General features: G+C 32.7%; 1 protein-coding gene across 2 annotated transcripts in view; it reads right to left on the bottom strand.

Annotated features, from left to right (window-relative positions):
* Positions 1-22,425, bottom strand: part of LOC126742470 (MICAL-like protein 1) — a 231,987-nt gene extending 209,562 nt beyond the window's left edge. For both annotated transcript variants that reach the window (XM_050449113.1, XM_050449114.1), the window contains exon 1: positions 22,277-22,425. In XM_050449113.1, the coding sequence (XP_050305070.1) occupies positions 22,277-22,280 (4 nt within the window). In that variant the 5' untranslated portion in view covers positions 22,281-22,425. The remainder of the gene's footprint in view (positions 1-22,276) is intronic.
* Positions 22,426-22,689: the final 264 nt, after the last annotated feature.

Below are 22,689 nucleotides of genomic sequence, written 5' to 3'. Positions count from 1 at the left end.
TCATATTGATAAAACATTTGCCAACAAAGAAAATGAATCCGTATGATCTCCGTTTTTTGCTGTCGAAATTTCTTTATAAATCTTAACATCTTAACCTTACACTGTGTGTATATTATGCAGTGCTTGTTGCACATTAAACAAAATCTAAACAACTCTCATGAAGATGTTCACACCTACCCCACAATAAACAATAATAATCTTTTACCTGACTTTAGACAGGTAAAATCCAGAAATGGCTCAAGATATTTAGGAATACAATTCTTTAACTGCGTACTATCTCACATCTTTGATTAGAAACATGGGAAAATGGTTTCACATCTGATCTGATCAAGGCAGTAGTTTCCAAAACCAAAATAGCAGGGATAACAGCCAAGATCTGAAATAGAAAAGATACAAGAAGTAGAGGTGGAATATTCAGGAAAATAAGATAAGATTATTATAAAATAAAATTATTATATTAATAAAAACAGGCATTAATAAAAACAGGCACGAGTTTTGTAATATGAAAGTTTAAGCTTTGCAACCAAACTTTAACTTCAGACAATACTTCAGTCCAATATTCAACCCTTCTCATAAGTTTATACGTTGACAAAGCCGAGTCTTTATCCAGAAATGTCCGCATATTATCTCATCCACTCATTGTTTGCTAAAATCGCCAGTTTAAGAAAACCCCGAAACGGGCGTCATAATTTACACAAAGGCCCACCATAATAATTTACCCATTCGATTCACGACATCATCAGAGCTTCGCCGCGGCCAGACGTATATTTCATTCTATCGGATCGGAACAGCAAAGCAGACGACCCCGCGGCGTTCCACGCTGTGGTCCTTCACGTGTTATTTTCTTGTCAGGCCCGTTCGTCTTGATATTTCGATCCGAATCAGTTTTTGGGCGCCGCGAGTTGTTCTTTGCAGGCCTTTTTTCTCTTGGACCTGAAAAGTGTAAGGGTTCCTCCATGTGGTGGGTCCTACAGTGCGAGCCAGATCAAAAACCAAAAAGACCTAGACTCCTTATGTTACTTTCTTACACTACAGGGTGTAAATAAATAGATGCGAACAAATTCAGGGGCTGATTATTGGGTAAATTTTAAGTAAAAAACTTTATATGAACGTATGTCCTAAAACTCCTAACTTTTGAGATACCAGAAAAATGGTTTTCCCAAAGCCAAATACAACTTTTGTTGCGATTAATTTAAAAGTAGTAGTGGATACAGTAGTTCACACAATATTGCTAAAGAAGACAAATAACAAGTTTTTGTGGTCTCTGAGATCTCAGAAAATCACGAAATAGCCTGTGGGGTACTACAGGGATCGATCTTGGGTCCAATTCTTTTTCTTTTGTGATCTTACAAATCTGGACATTAAGGGGAAAATTACCTTATTTGCCGATGACACCACAATTCTTTGGCATGGATCAAATAGTGAGTCCTTGTATCTGACCCTGATGATGGACCTCCAGAGGATAGGGGACTGGTTTGACTCAAATAGGTTGTCATTGAACTTCAATAAGATCCAAATCCTATTATTTAGGGGTAAGCTTGAGGATTTGTCCATTGGCGGTAATCAAGTTTCTCAAGGCAGGAATCTCAACTCGAGATTCCTGCCGCCTTCTATTTGCTCGAGAAAACATTCTAACAGTCACCTGTGTGTATATACTGAAAGTTGCTAGCATGATGTTCAAGAATCGGCATGAATATATGGCAGAGGACCCTAGGTATGTGACACGATAAAGGGGCAATCTGCAACTACCCATTCCAACGTCCGCTCTTATTCAGAAATCAATTTTTTACGAAGATTAAAGGTATTGAATCACCTGCCATGCAACATTAGAGACCTTGCAACGCTCAAATGCTTTAGACATGAGCTTAAAGAGTATCTGACAGAAAAGGCCTCCTTGAAGAGTTTGATGCTTAATGTTTTCTGGAGTCTACAGTGTATGTATATATAGATTTTGATTTTCCTCCTTTTTATGTATACATTTTTATTTTTTACTGTCTTTATTCTGTATTTTTTTTCTTAATTTTAAGAAATTTTTGTTCATAACAATAAAGCTATTTTGATTTGATTTTTTTTTTTGATCATCTACTTGCTCCTTGTTAACTTTGTATATTATCATAATAGTCTTCCGCGTAAGTACATGATCAGCGTATGCAGCTCTTAGGCTGTAGAGATTGAATTACAACTAGTAAATACTGTTAAAACGCAAGGATCTACTTATCACCCGCATATAATAAATAATATGTCTGTGACTGTTGAGGTATCTGGTGACATCATGTGAATAAAGAATTTACTTAATAGCAAGCTAACGTTTAGGTTGCTTTGTCTACCATATGTAGTGATTAGCAGGACCTAAAAAAGTTTCATAAAGTCTTCAGATTTCCTTCAGAAATATCATAAGAATTCTTATTCTATAAAATTTTCCAGTTGCTGAGTAAAAAAGCATATATAATATATTTCATTTTATGATCAAAGGTTTTGCTGATGAGGAGAAAGGCGCTATTAAAATAAAGTAATTCAAATTTTAAACCTCATTAAAAAATAATTTTTTAACTATATGAATTCAAATGACCTACTATGACTACGTATAATGACGGAGATTAATCAAGTGAAAGTAAAAAGGATTTATATAATTATAACTTACATTTATTTTCAACCAACCGATGACAAGATTAGCTGTGAGTCAGAAAACTCGAACTAACCTAATAAATAGCAATCCTTTTCAATTAACTCAGATTAAATACAACAGCAATTATAGACAACTTTAATTATCTATCAATTGTACATTGATTGGAACCGATTAAACGAGTTCTCCAATGATCATATAATTTGAGAAAAATTGTATAGAATATTATATGGATGGATTTATCCGTGCAAAAAGTGCGGCAGAAATTTTCTGAAGTGATTATGTAACCACGGAGTTAAAACATAAAAATGCAGAAAATAACTAAATATAATCAAGCAAATTAGATCTGATTTAAGTTCAGTAGCTAAGAACAAAATGGCGCCAAACCGCTTTTTTTGTCGACATGACTGGCTGGTTATTAAATGTCCACAAAGAAAGTGACGAGATATGAGAAAAAAGGGCAAGACAAACTTACTCGTAATAAAACTCATGGTTTGCACACTAGCAGTGAAGTTTGAGTAGACCATGATTCCACAAAAAAATACCGCCAATGAATGAAGATATTTAAATTTCCTCGAACCAAACCAACTTAAACTTGAGATTTATCCAATTAATCCAGTTCTAACCTTAAACAAATAATGTTGATTTAACCCAGCATGGTATTTAGAGTTTAGATTTTTGCAATACAGTCCTTCTAAAGATGCAAGAAGAAGAAGAAAAAGAAGAAAGAAAGTCTTAATTGACGTTGCTAGAACATTGGTGAGGCAAACTTATTGAGTCTTAGTCAACTATTGATGATGCTACAGAAAATTCTTCAATAGTTTATTAGAAAACTTAATAAACTAACCAATTTCTTTTTTTATCTAGTTTCGGAGAAACTTTTTACAACGTTTCTTTCCAAAAGCTACGCTACGCGCCTCACCACTGTGAAATACGACTATACCTACTTAAAGTTTCGACTTTTTCCAGAATCTAGTCAGGATAGGAAGAATTTAAATAAAAAAGACTTGAATAAAAAAGACTGCAGGGAGACTAAATTACGTTCAAAATTCTAAAAGACTTCTACCAATGCAACCTTCTGTCGATTAAGTTATCTGTCCTATTTGCCACCTCAGAGGTCATGATAGACAAGCTCTCCAAAGAAAGGTATGACATACACAAAATTAACGAATTTTCACTTTCCTATATACTATTAATAGTCCGCGTGCCATTTTTAACAGTCTCAAAGAAAATTAATGTGTTATCCTGCCAAACTTTATTCATCGTTGTTCAACGATCCTTTTGCATAAGAATTTTTGTGCTAATTTTTGCTTTTAAAATTGCGATAGTTTAAGTGATAGTGTTGAGGGAATTTGAATTATTTGTTATATTTTCCCAAAAATTGAATACGTATGTGGTCTGCTTATAAAGAACGCTGGATTGTAATAGTGAAACTGTCTCAATCTCAACAGTTGTTGGATATTCCTTTACATTCTTATATTTTGCTAGCAGGAGATTTTAATATCAATTTTTCGAAAAAGATCAGTTAAGTACTCAGCGCCTTGAGACCATATTTTAAATTTGCATAATTATGCATGTAAAGCATCCAACAAAAATAACATCTATCTCATGTATTTACTATATAGTTACAAACTTTCCTAACTCTAGCATATGAGACTTAACTGTGAATACAGCTCTATCTAAGAGAAATCAGGTAAGTGTGGTGGCTTTATTAATTCTTTTAATATTTCAGAGATTTGACCGGTTGATAAGATATATCTTATCCAACAATTATCCTAAGTGTGAATTCTTTGAACATATTTTACTTTTCCATTGCTTCTAATTCACAAATCTCTATCTTGTCAAGTTCATCTTACTTTAATGATTTCTGAACTATATGGGAAGCCCAATTGCAGCCTCATTTTACCTCATCCCTACAAACTCTAATAAAATGAGGAAATAAATTACCAAAAATCAAGAAGAAGGTTAAAATCAGTTAAAATTTTGCTGCTTTCTCCTGATGAAGAATCAGCTGTTTGTACAGAGGCAAAATCGGACATTTTTGATTTGATATTTCCTGACACTCTCAAGCTGACGAAAGTGGTAGCTCTCTTTAAGGGTAGTGATATTTTGAAGGTGATTAAGGGGTTGGTGAAAGAGCGAATGATGGCATTTCTGGAGGAAAATAATATTATTTCACACGGCCGGCTTCACTATTGACGCACTGTTCATTTTTTTTTTGAGGAGCTGTATTTTAGTATTTCTGCTGGAAGTGGGGGCGCAGCAATAATCTGTGATTTTACAAAGGTATTTGATTATGTCCACCACGGAATATTACTGCTGAAGTTGACATTTTATGGTCTTCGTGATATATTCAAATATTTCTTCATCTATCTTTCGAACAAAATTTAGTCAATTGAATTTTTTTGATGATTTATTCGAGCACTTCTGGAGGTCCCTTCCTATTCACGAAAATTGTCCTTGCAGCTTTTACAATTTTAAAATTAAATACTTTATAATAATTATAGATGTTTTAATAATTCATGTTTTATGATACACATTTTTAACATTTCTATTTTTTATTCTTTATAGCCTAGATAAGTATTTTCAAAAAAATATTTGAATTTAAAAAGTTAAAGATTCTTGTATTTCACACACACTTCACATTCAAGTTTTTATTTAGGTTTATTTCTATGATTCCCTATTCTACGCTTATGATGACGGTTCTCAGTTAATATGATGTTATGACAGTATCGGTATTTACTTGTGAAAAGATCGGTTTGAATCGGCTTTTTCCATGGTGAAGCACAAACGACATAAGTTTTTACTACATAACAGTTCACAAAAACAGTCAAATGAGATCTTTTTCCTTTTTTAAACAAAAACGAAAGAAAAAACACACAAATGCCGAGTGTAAACACAAATCCTTTTGACGAGCTAACATTTCGCGCATCACTGAACTTTTGCTTGGGGTGTTGCCATTACAGATTTTTTAGAAGTTGTTTTAGGAATAAAAAATTATTATTTTTTTTTGTTTAAACATTATTTTTGCCCTTATAACAGGTTATATCTATTTCAACTTTTTTACAAAACCGTTTTTTGTGAAAACTGCCAATTTGTGAAACGCCTGTAGATATTTTAGTAATATTTGGTATGGATTTTCTATGCAACAAAAGGCATTTTCTGAAGCTCACTAATTTTTTTTTAATTGGTATCAGTGACGTTCGTGCAAGGATTAAAGTAAATATTTTTGATGAAAAATATGGTACATCCCTGTTTACTTAACCTTTTTTGTTTTTCACTTAACCTTTCAAATATTGTATTAACCTATTAATCTGTATTAACCTGTTAAATGTCTGCTGATGACTGTTGGTTGATTGTCAGTTCTTGCCTCCTTTAAAGTAAAAACTTTTTTGTGCAATTTTGATCCATTTCATTAAAATGGCAAATTATTGAAATGCAGAAATGATCGATATGCATTGTGGTCTTGCTAACGGAAATTCATTGCAAGCATCTAGAATGTATGCTGAAATGTACCCTCAACGAACGGCACCTCATCATCCATTAAATGCACGCCTTCATCAAAGAGTACGAGAAACTGGAACTTTTCAACCAATAAAGCATGATTGTGGTCACCAACGTGATATTAGAATACCGGAATTAGAAGAAGCAGTACCTAATTTAGTTGATGAACAACCTGACACCAGTACCGTACTAGAAAAATTGGTCTACAGCTACATGTCAATCATATGACGGTATCGACTATTTTAAAGGATAACTTATTATATCCATATCACGTACAACGAGTCCAGGCTCTATTACCACGAGATTTCACTTGATTTGAAGTCAATGAGCAAAACCCTCAGTTTTTGGCAGATTCTGTTTACCGACGAAGCTAATTTTTCCAGAGAGGCAATTCATTAACTACCATAATAACCACATTTGGGCAGATGAAAATCCCTATGCCATAGTTGAAGCTCATCACCAACAACAATTTTCTTTAAATGTATGTGTTGGAATCATTGGAGACCACCTTATTGGCCCACATTTTCTATCACAGAGAGTGAATGGGGAATCATACACTCATTTTCTCCAAGACATACTTCCAGGACTTCTTAAGGCGGTACCCCTAAAGCGGCTAAGGCGGTTTATGCACGATGGGGCTCCTGTCCATTTTAGTTTATTAGCACGTCGTTATTTAGACGAAACATATTCAAATCGTTGGATAGGCCAAGGCGGTCTTCAGTTTTGGCCACCTCGGTTACCAGATACGAATCCACTAGATTTTACCACATGGGGTCATTTAAAAACTTTGGTGTGCAGGATTCCGGTTCTGGATATTGATGACTTGAGAAATCGAATCATTAATTCATGTGCCGTAATTAAAAATTCTCTCGGAATTTTTTTTCGGATTCGTCGACAAATGCGGCGACGTATAGACTATATTATATTATTAAACTATATGATATTTTTAAAATTTTTTATTATTATTTAATTTTTTTTTCTCTCATTTGGTTTAAAACAAAAATTAGAATCACATCTAAACATTAATAATAAACGTAATACATTTAGGTAGATGGATTTTATTTTTAATCGAATATATCGGCTTACCATATTTTTCATCAAAAATATTTAGTTTAAACCTTACGAAACGAACGTCAATGGTACAAATAAAAAAATTAGTGAGCCTCAGAAAATGCCTTTTGATACAAGAAAATGCATACCAAATTTTATTAAAATAGCTACAGGGGTTTTACAGGTATTATAAAAAAAACATATATTTTTCTTCAATCTTTACCATCACCCGGTATCTCAAAAGTTACACCTTTTAGGACATATGTTAATTTAAAGTTTTTTTTTTAAATTTACCTAAGAATCAGCCCCTGATTTTTTTCGCATCTATTTATTCATATCCTGTATGTGTTAATATATAGCTAAGAATTTTCTCTTTTGAAAATGTGTGTAAACTTGACAACAGAGCATCGGTGACAATGTTTGTAAGCAAGACACCCTCTTGCCCCTGAGCACATGTTGAACTCAAACTAAGTTGTTTACTTTTATAAAAGGTAAAAACACAAAATCTATAGCATCACAGATACTGATGCTGTAGATCCTTGCTGTGATGCTGTAGATTTTGGGTTTTTACCTTTTATAAAAGTGGATGACCAGCATCTTTGGGATAATGGATGAATTTTTCGAGTTAAGTTGTTTACTGATTCTAGTCTTTTAATATTCTAAGGGCTTGCCACTGAATATCTATTAAGATAATTTAGAGCTGTCATCACTAATATTATTATTGCTATTCTCTGATATGATTGATGTTTTTAAAACTTGTTAAGCTTGTTTATTTTATAACAACTTGTGTTTAGGTTGTACTATTATAGGTGTGTAGTAGTTATTTTAGCTTGTTAAAACAACAAACTTTTTTGACTTTACTCGTACACATTTTGGTTAATGAATTTGAGTATTGAATAATAAATCACTTGTATTATCACTTATCATCTAACATATTTCAACTATATGTGAATTTGGCACTCACCATTTTAAGCATTTAATACTAAAGTGTCTCCAAGGCTTATATTATAAACAGCATTATTCAAAAGATGGTACTAATGTACATTGTGTTTCTCTTTCAAATATTGATTAACAAGAAAGACGTTTTCTTAGAAATTTTTTTTTTCACAAAATAAATACCAATTCTGCTTTAAGAGTCATGCATTTCGATGAGAAAACTCATTATCATCGGACTCCGATCAGAAGTCTTAAAATAAGATTGGCATTTATTTTGTGGAAAAAAATACTTCCTTTTAAAGTAACATGTTCCTTATTAACCATTCACTCCACTTCCAGACTGGACTTCTTCAATAAAATATTCATTAATGATCTGCCACTGGACTTACAACTCACACTCTTTGCTCATGACACATTCGTGCTGACCTTGAATGTTTTTGTGGAAGGTTTTGAAGTCTTAGTGCCTATGAATGCAGATAAATCAGGATGGTGTTCTAGATGCAGCATCTCGGGCGGATAGAATGGACGAAATAATTTTCTCGTAATGCAAAATGGGATTCTCCAGCGGTGCCTATTCCTATCACTGCCAAAATTGGTTAACTTATTGCACCACATCAACAAGATCCCTACTTAAAATAGTCGCCAGAAGAAAAGATTGATTTTTATTTTGTTTAAATAGACTAGTTGTTGTTTTAATTAGACTTGAGACTACGAATATTTGTTTTTTTTTCAACTGGTTTCTGAGATTATATAATATTTTTATCCGATATTTTAGTTTGAACACCCTGTAAGTTTCGATTTCCATTTACAATGTACCGAAGCCTTCCAAAAAAAAACAAGCGAGCCAAAAGTGGTTCGGGTGACGCGCGGCGCTCTTCTTTAATTTGAAAAGCGGTGGGAAAAACGAAGCGCCATATTCGAATTAACTTTTAACGAGTTCGATGACATCTAGAGAGGTAATATTCATGATAATTACAGTATAAAGATTTTGTAAATATTTCGCCCGTTCTTGGAGGCCCATAATCAACATACTTTTTCACGCAAAAATGTCGAGAATTCGAGCTAACTGTAGTTTGCACATTAGCGATATCTTTTAGGATAAAGTATATTGTTGGGAAGGATTTTCACTGTTTAGTATGTAAAAACCGTAACGTCGTCTATTTTCGAGTTATTATGGGCAAAAAAGAAATTGTACCGGACGTGCGTGTCAGTGACACATTTTGCCGATTAAGTGAAACTTGATGGCTATCGGAACAGCAACTAATTGCCTATCTCGTTGGACAAGTATGGGCGTACTAAAGAAAATAAAATAACTTCTTTTATAGTGCGTTATAGTTCTCTCTAATGAGCTTTATCTTCATTTCTTGCGGTAATGAGTGTAATCGAGAGGTGTCGATTTAACGCTTTCGAAGTCATATTATGGTGCTCTTATATTTATTAAATCCAGATTATGGTTGGCGTATAAGTTAAAAGTATATAATTTATGTGAGAATCTTAACGATGATCATTATCTTTATTACAAAGAACATGGATGTTTTTACATTGCAGAATACGAACTAGTGACTATAAATAATTCATCAATCATCTTATTTTTATCTTGAATAGTCAAGTCAATCAAAACAAATGTATTTCTTAAGAATGAAGAAATAGTCCATACTTGCAGTGGAGTCGTAGATTACAATGAAATGAAAATCCTCCAGTCCCCCTCCATTTACTTATTAAACATCGTTCAGTTTTTATAATTCCCGACATGTATCGGACACATCAGCGGTGTCCATCATCAGGGGATAAAAAGTTTATAATTGGTATCAGTTATACACACCAGTATTTTAGTCCAAGTCAAAAAAACTTATTTATTATTATTTTTAATTTTATTTATTTACATTCTATTATTAAACACATTCTATTGTCAACAAGAAAATTTAAATAAATAAAATTAAAAATAATAATAATAAATAAAGGTTTTTTACATGGACTCAAACGCTGGTGGGTATAACTGATATCAATTTTAAACTTTTTATCCCCTGATGATGGACAGCGTTGTGTCCGAAATATGTCGGGAATTATAAAAACTGAATGATTTTTAATAAATAAGTGGAGGGGGACTGTAGGATTTTCATTTTACCTTAAATGTATTTCTATCAAGTAGACACTTCAATTGCGGTACTATCTTATATAAGCGAATAGAGTGCAGCGTTTTTATTTATTTTTTTGGTTTCTTCTCTCGTGTAATAATTTGATATTGTATGAAAATGTACTGATCACGACATCTAGTGTAAAGTTGGTTAATGACCTTTAAAAAAATAAATACTCTAGATGGCGTTAGCTGTTCTTCGCTTTTAATTTTAAGCAATTTATTGGAATCAGGCTGTTTTTCTCTCTCTCTCTCTGACTAACATGATTTTTCTATCTGCCTCTCTCTGTCATTGGTCACGTACGCATGCTCAAGGATCAACTTTTTACGTATTGTCATTTTCGATAACGGGGTGTTGTTGCCATTATTTTTCCTGTAATTTGAATACGTTGCCTTTTGGGATTCACGAACTTATAAATATACCTGGACTGCCAATTCAATGAAAAGTAGAAGACCACTACTAGGGGGCCGCCATTTTGCGTGATTGTGTCCTTTCGATGTTGGTCACTGACAAATTTTAGTTGTGCCAACTGTAAGGAAACAAAACAATTAAAGTTTTTAAGAGGTTATGTTTACAAAAATGCAAAATTAGAAAGAAAGTTACATATAGGTAAGAATTTAAGATAGTTGCGTTAGATCTGCGATTTTTCTAGTACTTCTTTAAGAATTTCGTTAAACTTTATGAAAAAAAGTAATCCTCACCTAAAATGAGTTTCAATCAACTTAGAATAGATGGACATGATAGACACTTTAAAATATTTGTTTTATCATTCTGATAATCTTGAATCTTATAAATCCTAATACCATGAAAATCATGATATTCATTTAAATTTTTGCTTGTATTAACTTATATTAACCTATAACAAATTCAGTTAAAAACACTTATTTTCTTTCTATTTTTACAATTACGAGTTTTACTCTTCTTCCATGTACAGTGTTTCCACATTAATAGGTACAACCATCTATAAGAATTAAAATATAGATGATTTTATGAGGGTTCGTAATTATACAGGGTTTATATAGTAAAAATATATTATTCTGTCAACAACTCAATATATTATTCTATTATAAACCACAGAACACAAATATATAGTTATAAACAACACAGACGGACAATTCACAATAATTCGGTTTTGAGAAACTCAACCAGATACCTTTAAATAAAGATGGTGATACATTATACACGTATTTACAAATCGCCAAAAACTAGGCCGCTATACTCACACGTCAAACGTCAGCGTCGTCAACTTCATTACCGTTATTTAATATATTTTTTGTTGGCAACACTAAAAATTTTCAGAGTGACCAACGTCAAAAGGACACAACCACTATAAAAATGGCGGCCACCATGCAGTGGTCATTTTTGGGTATCGTGGCCATATGCATTAGCAGTCCAGGTATATTTATACGTTCGTGTTGGGATTAGATTGATTTCCATACTTGCTGCAACTTAAAGCTATGCAAGGCAACGTTGTATTGTCAATTCTTGTAAAACTTGCCCTACGTGAGATTATCCATCAAAGAAGTACCCAGAAATTCCGTTTTGACTTTCTTTCCAAATGGTGTGGTCTTCAGGTTAACAATTTCTCGAGGTTGAGATTCCTCATGGCAACTCTTGCCATGTAATGTGAAAGACTACTTTATCACACTTTATAGAAGACCCTTTAACATCTCGAGGTAAGCTTGATTCCTATTCTTTGTAAAACGTTTTCTCATAGTTTTTAAGGACGCCATTTTTGAAATTTCACCTGTTGATTTCAGGGTCTTATGCAGGGTCCTAAATCAGATCTTATGCATGAACTTAAGTAAGATCTTAAGCCAGGTCTTCAGCGAAGTATTAAGTCTTCAGGGCCATCCCAAGACCATCCCAGGTGCTGCTTTCATTTCCCATCATAAATTAGAGCTTTATCAGGATTTATTACTTCTTCATGACGTTATTGATTAGACATTAGTCAGCTGTTGTCCTTGAATCTGCACAGTGGATTACCAGGTCAAACCAAATAAAAGGAATGTGTAAGCAATGTCATGATTGCTGATTTGTTATTTGGATTTTGGGACTAGTCATATTGGCTAATTTATATCATTTTAGCAATTTGCACTGTAACGTAAATTGTATCAATACTGAAATAATATCTTACTTAATCCCTTTAATTTCACTATCCTGAAAGGTATTTTATAACTTTGGTGCATACAGTTTTGATTTCAGGGGTTGTACTTTTAACAAGAAACTATCTTATAATTTTAACAACAATGATTTATTTAAGTGAGTGTATTTAAGTTTAAACAACGAACATTGACCAGTATTTGCTTTTTTTATAATATAGTGTTGTTAATAATTGAAGCTTATTTTGTGTTTTACTATGTGTTATAATTCTTTACATCCTTTTTTGTTTATGTAAAAGCCGATCTGCCAGTTAAAGGTTCTTACAACTGCATTTTAAATAAAGTGACCAAATTGGATGGCGCTCACAATTTAAAAGGTAAGCACGTCTACAATAATTCATGCCAACCCACCACCAATTAATGTTCTCAAGACTGATAAGCTGCGGTTAGCATATCATGCGCTACTCTATTAAGGACTTTTAACATCAGTAAATTTTTGTTAAAAGCTAAAATCTAATAAAAGTGGTCACAAGAGTTAAACATGATGATACTGTAAAACGATTATTTTATTCCGAACAGCACAATAAACTATCGGGACGTCGTCGACTATCAAAGATTCTAAAAATCTATCCAAGATGTCCATACCTTGCAACTGTCTCAACTCTTTTTTTAATAGCGCCCTTGTGGCTCTTTGGATAATATTCTAGATTACAATGGACAGATTAATCTACATATTAACCAGTGCTGCCCGAAGAATAAATTTCATGGAAAACGACGACCTACCAAATAACTAAGTATTTAAAATATTATGGCAGCCGGAGATAATGAGCCTTTATCTTTATGAATATTCTTATAATACCTTAGTAGTTTTGGGTGTAACTATAAATATTTCTAGAAATAGGAGTACATTTGCATCCTTAAAATTGTCAAAGGAAATTGTACTAATTTATAAGGATAGATATTCTTTAAACATATCTAACTTTAGGCGGATCTCTCTTTTTTCTAGATAATTGAGGTATTTGTGAAGACTGCATTGTATAATGTTTTAAATTTAATAATGTACTTACTTATGCACGGTAAGTACATAGTAGTTTTTTAAGACAAGGTTCACACTTTTTGCTGACAATATTACTATTCTCTGGCATGACCTGGATATCCAGTCACTACACCTAAGCTTGACAGAAGTTCTAGAGAAGGCAAAGTCTTGGTTGGATTGCCGATTGGTGACATCTTAGAAATCAGTTATCCTGACAGTTAATTTTACGGGAAAAAATCCTTAACTCAGAGGCTAAATCATGATTCCTACCGTGCCTTAATTCCTAGGCCAAACATCCTGACATTAGGCTTGTATGAATAAATAGGCTTATTCATTTTTAAAAACACAAAGTTACTGTGCAAATTTGCATCTTCCAATATTTATATTAGAAAGTTTTTTTATAGCAATTTCAGCTTTGCAAAAATAAAAGATATGATCAATGAAGTTTTTTATATTTAGCATAATTAAAGCTTTATTAAAGAAAAGAAAAGAATGACCAACTGATTACAAGATCAGTTCAAGCTCAGTCATTGTAATTTAAGTATATTTTGTTGATTAGAAGTAAATATCGTTCAAGGTTGCGAAAAAATCTTAACCAATCCTAAGACTTTTTTCTTTTTCTGTGACGATCCATTCCAGTCTATCCATTAAATTAAATAATTATAAAAAATTGATGACTTAATTATTAGTTATTGATGAGACTCAACCTGAGAAACTTAACACCCAAAATTTAAGGATTTATCAGGTATGGCCAAAGGTTCCCACTCAACCACTAATCATCTGATGATCTGAAATTCGTGTAAGTGTAAGGTATATGAATTGGATCTAAATAGATCAAAATAGAAGCTAATGATCTTTTCATTAAAAGATCTATAACTATAATATAGACGGAAATCCACTTTTTCCAGTGGAAACAATAACTGATCTTGAAATAAATAATTCTCAACGGTAGCATCCCATGAATTGTAATTTAATTTGATCTCTCAATTCTATTGCACTCTTGTGAGGCCAAATTTAGGATAGAAGTGTATATGGATAATTTTTTTATTTAGATAGGTTATTAGTAAATAACCCAACAATACCGTTTTATGTCATCAAGATGTATTTATTCTTATTTGGTTTATGTTCACAATTTTAAGGAACATCACCGATCTCTAAGATTAAATGTGATTCAAAGTTACCGCTTGAAATTGATTGTTTCATTTAATCACCTATTAATCAATGAAACAATTAATTTCAAGTGGTAACTTTTAAACGCTAAGATCATAAGTATAACTCATAAATTCCCATCAAACTGTCAGGCTCTAAGGTCTTTTTCACATCCCTTCGATATGCACTAATTGAGCACTTTTACACCTATTAAGTAAAACAAGCTGGTAAAAAGTCACACGGTCAAAGTTTAGTTGTTACGATTTCAGTTGTAGTCAGGTTGGGTCACTGCCACCGAGATGTAGTGTGAGAGTCGGCCGTGAGTCGTAGTCGCGGTGAGAAGTTGCTCAAGAGTTATCCCTATTCCCTTTACTCTTTTAAACTTTAATAAAGGGCTCTCTCCAGACTCTTGATGACCAATTACTGGCCCTAAGAGTTGCAAGAGACAGTCGAGTTAAGTAGTTATCGGAGAAAGTGTATGAGTCAGTCGCGTGTCATCGCTCTCGCAGTGAGAAGTTCCTCACGGAGTCTTCCCTATTACCCCTAATACCCAAAGAAGGGTTTTTCTCTTTCTCTCTCTCTCTCTCTCTATTTTAGTGACCAAGTTTAGGTCCATAATCTTAAAAGCACGTCTCTATATTTACACTCTTAAAGTGATCTAGTGAAGGTCCGTAACTACCCCTATAACTGAACCCAGATAAAAACCCACCCTTATGAGTATAAGTATCTCTAATTACGAGTTCGGTTGTCGTGTGTTGACGCAATAGGTTAAAGTACTGAATCCATTGTGATTAGAGCATAATTACCTTGGTTCCTAGTTAGGAAGACATGAGTGAAATTAACGGAGCTGCTAAGAAGCAAAAGTGAGTGTAAATAAGCTTACATTAAGTATACGTAAAAACAGCAAAGAAAATCCCCAGCTTACACCTGCCCCACTGAAGAACTGATCCATTCTCCTAACCTTGAATCTAATAAATAAATAGTAATTTTTTTCTACAATACTGAAGACCTTGGCCAAGACTCGCCTTACTGAATTTTCAGATAGGAATAAAATAATAACACTTTCACAATTTGGATTCAGAGTCAACACAAGCACTAAAGATGCCATATACCAATTACTTGAGCATGTTTATGAGAGTGTTAATGACCAACAATTGACTGTAGCAGTGTATTGCGACCTTGCCAAAGCATTTGTTTGTGGTAATCATCAAATACTTTTGGAAAAACTTAACATATATGGCTGCAGGGATTGGTTTGCATCATATCTCGAGAACAGGCAGCAATGTGTGTGTGCGTTAGAGGCCCTTGCGGAACTGAGATGTCCTCTGAATTTAAGATCATTAGGAATGGGGTTCCTCAAGGTTCTGTATTGGGTCCCCTCCTATATATTAATGATCTAGCTCCTCTCAACCTTAAAGGGAAGCTAATCCTTTTTGCAGACGACACTTCTCTATCTTGGTCAGGGCAGGATCCATCTCTTCTGAAGAGCGTTATTAACGAGGACTTGCACAATATATAAAATGTTATATAATAAAATGCTGGTTTGATGAAAACAGGTTAGCTTTAAATACTTCTAAAACTAAATTTATAGTTTTTCCAAACACACTCTCTCCTAGAATATCCCTACAAATTCACCATAGTTTGGTTCAGAGAGTGGGTGAGTATAAGTTCCTGGGACTAATGATTGACCAAAACTTAAAGTGGATGTTCACATTATCAAGCTATTAAAAAGTCTATCATCAGCTATTTACGCAATAAGAACAGTAGCTATGGAGATTCATAACCCAGGCACCACAAAAGAAGTATATCATGCCCTTTTTGAATCTCACCTAAGGTATGGCATCCTGTTCTTTGGTTAGTGTACTGCTACTAAGTTACATTTTCTGTTTCTTCTGCAGAAGAAAGCTGTTAGGGTCTTATCATGTGCAGACTATAGGGACCACTGTAAGCCTCTGTTTTTATACTAACTCTATATGATCTTATTTTGTTGGAAACATTTCGTCACTGCCATTCTAATACCTTCCAACAAATAAGATATACATAATTACCAAACAAGTTCTAGACAAAACCTTCAGGTACCTCAGTCTCAGAGCACTTTAAGTAGAAATACTATTTTCCACTATGGAAAACTCATGTATAATTTATTGCCTTTAAGGATTCGCAACTTGAAAAGACGAAAATTTGATATTGTCATTAAAAAAGTTTTATTGAGATCTGCTAATTATTCTTTCACAGAATTTCTTGACCTATCTATACCTATGTTGCAGAACCTTAATGACTTGTAATTTCCGTGCATATATGTCTAGGTTAATTTTATTTTATTTCTACTGTACCTCTAAGTACACTTTGTAATTGCTTGTTATATGTTTATTGTAAATTTAAGAATTCTTTGTAAATTGTACAGCAAATTTGCTTTTCGATAAAGTTATTGTACAAGTTTGTTTCATTTATTAAGTTAATTGGTTCAGCTCCATATAAGCAAACTGTGGTCCTTCCCATGCAGATTAAAAAGTAAATGAATACAGTCCACTAGTAATCTTCAGTGGCACAATTAAACAATTGTGTCTCCCTCTTTTTGTGAAAGAAGCCATACAGCAGTTCTCCCCAGAATATAGGTTTTTAGTATTATAATTAGCTAAACTATAGAACTCTACACTGCAGAATCCGAAAACAATTATCATTATTATTATATTAGATGTTATTTACACAAAACTTTGAGCTAACTAGAAGTTTATAAATAATGGTCGTCTATCCATCAAAACATAAATAAATACAACCATAGGTATTTTAGTGATTTTATGAGATGAGGCCATCAAAGAAGAAATTACCACAGTCATATCCCATTCCTCTGTCAACATTAATAACCGCGAATGTATTGATTATGCATCTCAAATAAAGTAAATTGCATATACTTACGGCGCGATACTATCGTAGCAATAATTTATTGGCGGCAGTTTGTCTTACGTTATTGAAGAGACAGATATCACATTTTAATAAGAGGTAAATTCTATTTTATATTGGGAGATAAATCACTCATTAATAGTTAGAGATTACCTGCCAGAGGGCGATAACTTACACATGAGTTACGACTGTGTTTTTTGCCTTTCCTGATGAACATTTTTGAATGCTGTCAAAGAAAGAGAATTATTTAACGTGTGATTCTTGTAAGGAAGTAATTACGTCATTTGAGTAGTTAATAAAGATAATTCTGAAATGTTAGTAGGTATAGGATGTTTACCACCAAACTTAAATTTGACATGACTGTTTATTTTTATAGGTTCCAAAATTACGACGAAAGTTTTATGAAGCCAATAATTTTTATATTTTATAGTTGAATTGGGTCAGTGCCGTCTATAGGGTATGAGGCGCCCCGGGGCAAGTAGTGTCCACACCGCCCCTGACAAGGGTGGATTTGGGTTGGAGCCTCCAAGGAGACCAACCCAACCCAAGCCCCCCCCCCCTCGCTTTACTACCTCCTCCCCATCCCTGCTTAAAAAAACATTTTATAAAAAGTTACTTAACAACGTCATTAGAAATATACGCAAAATAAGTCTATGGCCAGTAAAAAGAAAAACACAAAAGTAGCAAGTAACAAGTTATATTAAATATTAATAAATTATGTTACTTTATATAACAAGGGGAACTGTAAAATTATTGCAACTAAATATATTTTCTGGCTTTCGTTTCGGAAAAAGTCTTAATTAACGACTGAATATCCACACCTGCCTCCGATTTTATGAAAGTGCGTATCACTTTGATTTCACTGAATAAGTCGTCACCATTTATGTCTTTTTCATCTCTTGCCTCATCCGTGAGAAGTAGGTGTAGATCTTGGCAGCATTTCATCAACAATTGATCCGGATAAAGCTCTAAGTCAAATAGAGAGTTTAAAAATGAAAATGGTTCATTAACTTTGTTCATCAAATCGAATCTGTCTTTGATTGAATTAATGGAAACGTCTAGCATATAAAAATATAAATTAATTTTGAAATTGTCTGTTGGATCGACGACATTTTGGTCTGCAACTTCATAACTAAATGGTTGACGTTTTCTTCGAATTCGGGTTACAGGAAATTCTGTTTCCGCTTTAACATCTTGGGCAATTTTCTTTGCTTCATCTAATAGATCGTTGAACTTTTCATCACATCTTTTACTTTGTAAAAATTCCAAAAGATTTGTCAAATATTCTTTAACTCTGGGCAAATTTTGTTCTGGATCTTGCAAAATCTTACTGACAACGTTGACCCTTTCAAGTATTTTATACCACATTACCAGCGAGCATATAAATTTGTAACTTATTATTTTTTCTAAATTATTTTTTGCTTGGTTCCTCGCAGACATATCCTTACTTGCATCATCTCTCAAATCTTACCAAAACGTTACACACATCTTCAAAACAGTGCCTGAGTGGTTTCAAGGCATCTATTCTACTTGACCACCTAGTATCTGATAAAGCTTTTAGTGTCAGTCCTTTACAATGTTTTTTAAAAATATCCCAACGGTTGGTAGAAGAAGAGAAAAATACATATAGTTCTTGGACTAAATCAAAAAGTTTGTTGTTTCAAAAGTCGATCGAGCAGCATCGTTTACCAAAAGGTTTAAAGAATGTGCAGTGCAGGGCACATAAAAAGCTCAAGGATTTATATTTAAAATTTGGCGCTGCACTCCTTTATTTTTGCCTTTTATATTGGCTGCGTTGTCATAGCTTTGTCCTCGCAATTTATAAATATCCAAATTTAATTCCTTTAATTTTTCGGTCACAAAATTTGATATCCCTTCGCCTGTTACGTCAGTAATCTGGCAGAATCCTAAAAAATTTTCTCTTATTCTTATCTTCTTTAAGTCATTCATTACATCCACAAATCTAATTATGATTGATAATTGTTCATTATGCGCAACATCAGAGGTACCATCCAGTATGATTGAAAAATACGTATTTTTCCGTATGTCAGATAAAATAATTTTATTGATTTCTACCGAAATTAGCGAGATTATCTCATTTTGAATAATTGGGCCCAAATAGTGGGGAAACCGTTTCAAGTTTTTATTGCTATAGATGCGTCTAAGGTGCTCTGCCATAACGTTGTCATATTTGGAAATCATCTCAATACACTGAAGAAAATTGCCATTTAATATTCATTTCTCTATGGCCGGCCGGGATGCGAAGCGCACGGTCATGGAGCGGCAATATCAGGAGGCATTACTACGTGTCAATTCGGCCGCAAAGAAAAAATATCAAATTATAATTACTACAGAAATAATAGGGAAAAGGGAATTTTGATTTATTGAGAACTTTTTTTTCGAGATTTTTTTTCATTTATTATTCAGCAACTGCAAACATCTCGAAATTCTTGTCAAGCATTTTTCCGCCCCTAAGAAGCAGGCCGCGCGCCGGCTGCCGCGGCGCTAGAGACGGTGCTGAATTGGGTTAAATGAAGATCCCAAATAAGAATTTAATATTGTTATATGCGATGGATCCTATCACAGATATAACTAGCGTTACATTAAATATTACTGTACCTGAAATATTTAATGAAATGACCCCGATATCACCGTGTAGCATACAGGTATAAATATCTAGCGTAATGATGGAATACCATACGCAGGGAAATCTAGAAAAAAAAAAGGAAATGCATTAACGTGTATGAAACAAAATAATTACACCAAATAAGATACACAAATAAAAATAACTCACGAATACAAATTTGCTCAAAACTAAATAAGGATTTACAAAATAAAATTTAGTTTAGAAAAATGCAGTAGCGTACCTTTTTTATTAAAAGAAACATTTACGATAAATCCCTTGTGGACGCCACTGGTGAAAATTAATTTTTTCCTGTACGTCGAAAAATAAGTATACAAATATAACTATAAATGGTAATTTTCTTATAATAATTTAAGTGGGTCAGAGGGAGGACTAAACGTTGCACCTTCGGGTGCCTTCACCAATTTATCACAGAAAAAAACATTAATTACACACCACCCTATTTAATCCCATTTATGATATATGTATATAATTGTACTTCAATTTTCTGGGAAGTGTATAAGAAATTGTTATTTGTTTAATGCAGTAGTTCTTGATGCATTCTAAGAAGTAAATTAGGCAGTAAAGTCATTTTATCAATTGTCTGAATAAATAATTAATTTTTATTAATAAATATATTTTTTTTTAATTCGTAATTATTTATTTTTATAAATATAATTATATTATATTTATAAATATAATTATATTTCAAAGTTTATTCAAAGTTTATGTCAAAGTTCTGAAAAACAGTGACTTTGCAGAAGAATTTCTTACTTGTAAGCTGTGTAGGATGGATGGGAGCGGGGTAAGGGTTTAGTTTTAATGAAAAACCGTTTATTTGCTTATTGGCAATAAAAGTACTTTTGTATCTACACTTTTTTCAGCTAACCTGAAAGTTTTGGAGTAAAATGCGAAAAAACCCCATTTTTCGTTTATAAGGTTTAGGTTAAACGTTTTATACTGGTTCTCTATAACTAAATATTCAACGTTTTGTGGATGGTAAATATAATTTGTTTATTAAACCTATTTTATAAATGCCTTTAAATAGTATACAATTTACCATACTTAAATGTTTAATTTTTATAAAATAATAATTTTATATTATTAACATATAATAAGCCTTCTTGTGAAACGTCAATAACATAAACATAATATTAAATTTCTCAACGTATATCCCGCGGACATTTTATCCGACATTTATAGTTGAAGTTCAACCAAAAATGTACACCTGGTGAAAATCAAAAATAAACGTTTAACTGTCGTGTGTTGCTTGGGATAGAATGTACAGTCTAATTCAGGAAATATTTCTATTCGACCAGTATAAACTTCGAATCCATTAGTCCCTAAGTTTATATCATTTTATCTTTATCCCCTATTTCTGCTATGCCTAAAGTGCTAATAGTTTGATAATGTTCTTATATGACTAGCGGTGTTATTTATGATATAGAATAAACTTTATAATAATATAAATTAAATTCTTATTTGAGCTTCAGCCTATCCGTGGTACTTCTTTAGTAAATACTTACCTAGTTAATAAGTTTTTGTAGTTTCATTTATTATTTTTTGTAAAATGGTTTATCATTGATAAATAAATATTAGATTTCGATTCTCTATGATATTCTCAACTATGTTCTTAATTTAAAACAAATTGTCAAAATTATAGTCTCAGAATGTATTATTTCCTTAGAATAAAAAGTACTGTTAATTCTTTATATACCTATTTTACATAAGCAGACAATTACTAGTGTTTAATAAATTCAAATACAAATATTTTAATGAAAATCATTAAATTTGAAATTTATTATATAAGAACTTTTCCTCAAAAATATGACATTTGGAGGAATTTATCTTATTTCCCTTCAGTTTTCTGAAGCCAATTTCTGGAACGTTAAATTTGATCCCTTAGATGAATAATCTAGTGCCTATCAGAAAACTAATTTGCCAGCCGAAAATTAAATTTTCATATTCACTTTATCTTTATCACTTGTTTTTACTATGCCTAAAGTGCTAAGAATTTGATAATATTCTAATATGACTAGCGGTGTTATTTATTATATAGAATAGACTATACTGTAGAATATACTTTAAATTATTAATTTCCTGATCTAGTAGTAGAATCAATATGATTTTATCGTGCGAATTGTGTGGTTCAAATATGATATAATAAAAGTCACCAATACTCACACTACAAAAGGAAGCATGTACAAATGTACTTACCCATTAAGCTACTTCAATTTAAACTGGAATATTCTTACAGGTGGATCAGGGCACCAAAAAAAGTATCTTCCACTGGGACACTTTTCCTCACAAATATTGAAAAAAACACGAACTTGATCCAAAAATGTTTCCAGTGTATCAGGATTTCTTTCTGTACAAGCAAAAATAATACTCTGCACTTCACAGTTAATTGTTATAAGCTTTAAAGCACCAATTAGATGCTCAAACAAGTCACTATCATATACCACATCGGCAGCCAATATCACATCAATTTTCCCAATCTTGTTAAAAATATCGCTATCAACTTGTTCCCACGGTAAGTTCAAGACTGTTATATTCACTCCTGAAAGCTGGCTTTCAAATAACTTGGGTGCTGTAGGGTTATGGACAGTTCCCTTGCAGTTCAAGGCAAT

The sequence above is a fragment of the Anthonomus grandis genome, chromosome 11, assembly GCF_022605725.1.
Source record: "Anthonomus grandis grandis chromosome 11, icAntGran1.3, whole genome shotgun sequence".
NCBI classification, from domain to species: Eukaryota; Metazoa; Arthropoda; class Insecta; order Coleoptera; family Curculionidae; genus Anthonomus; species Anthonomus grandis.
Note: the sequence above shows the minus strand (reverse complement) of the source record. Positions and strands in the feature narration are given on the sequence as shown.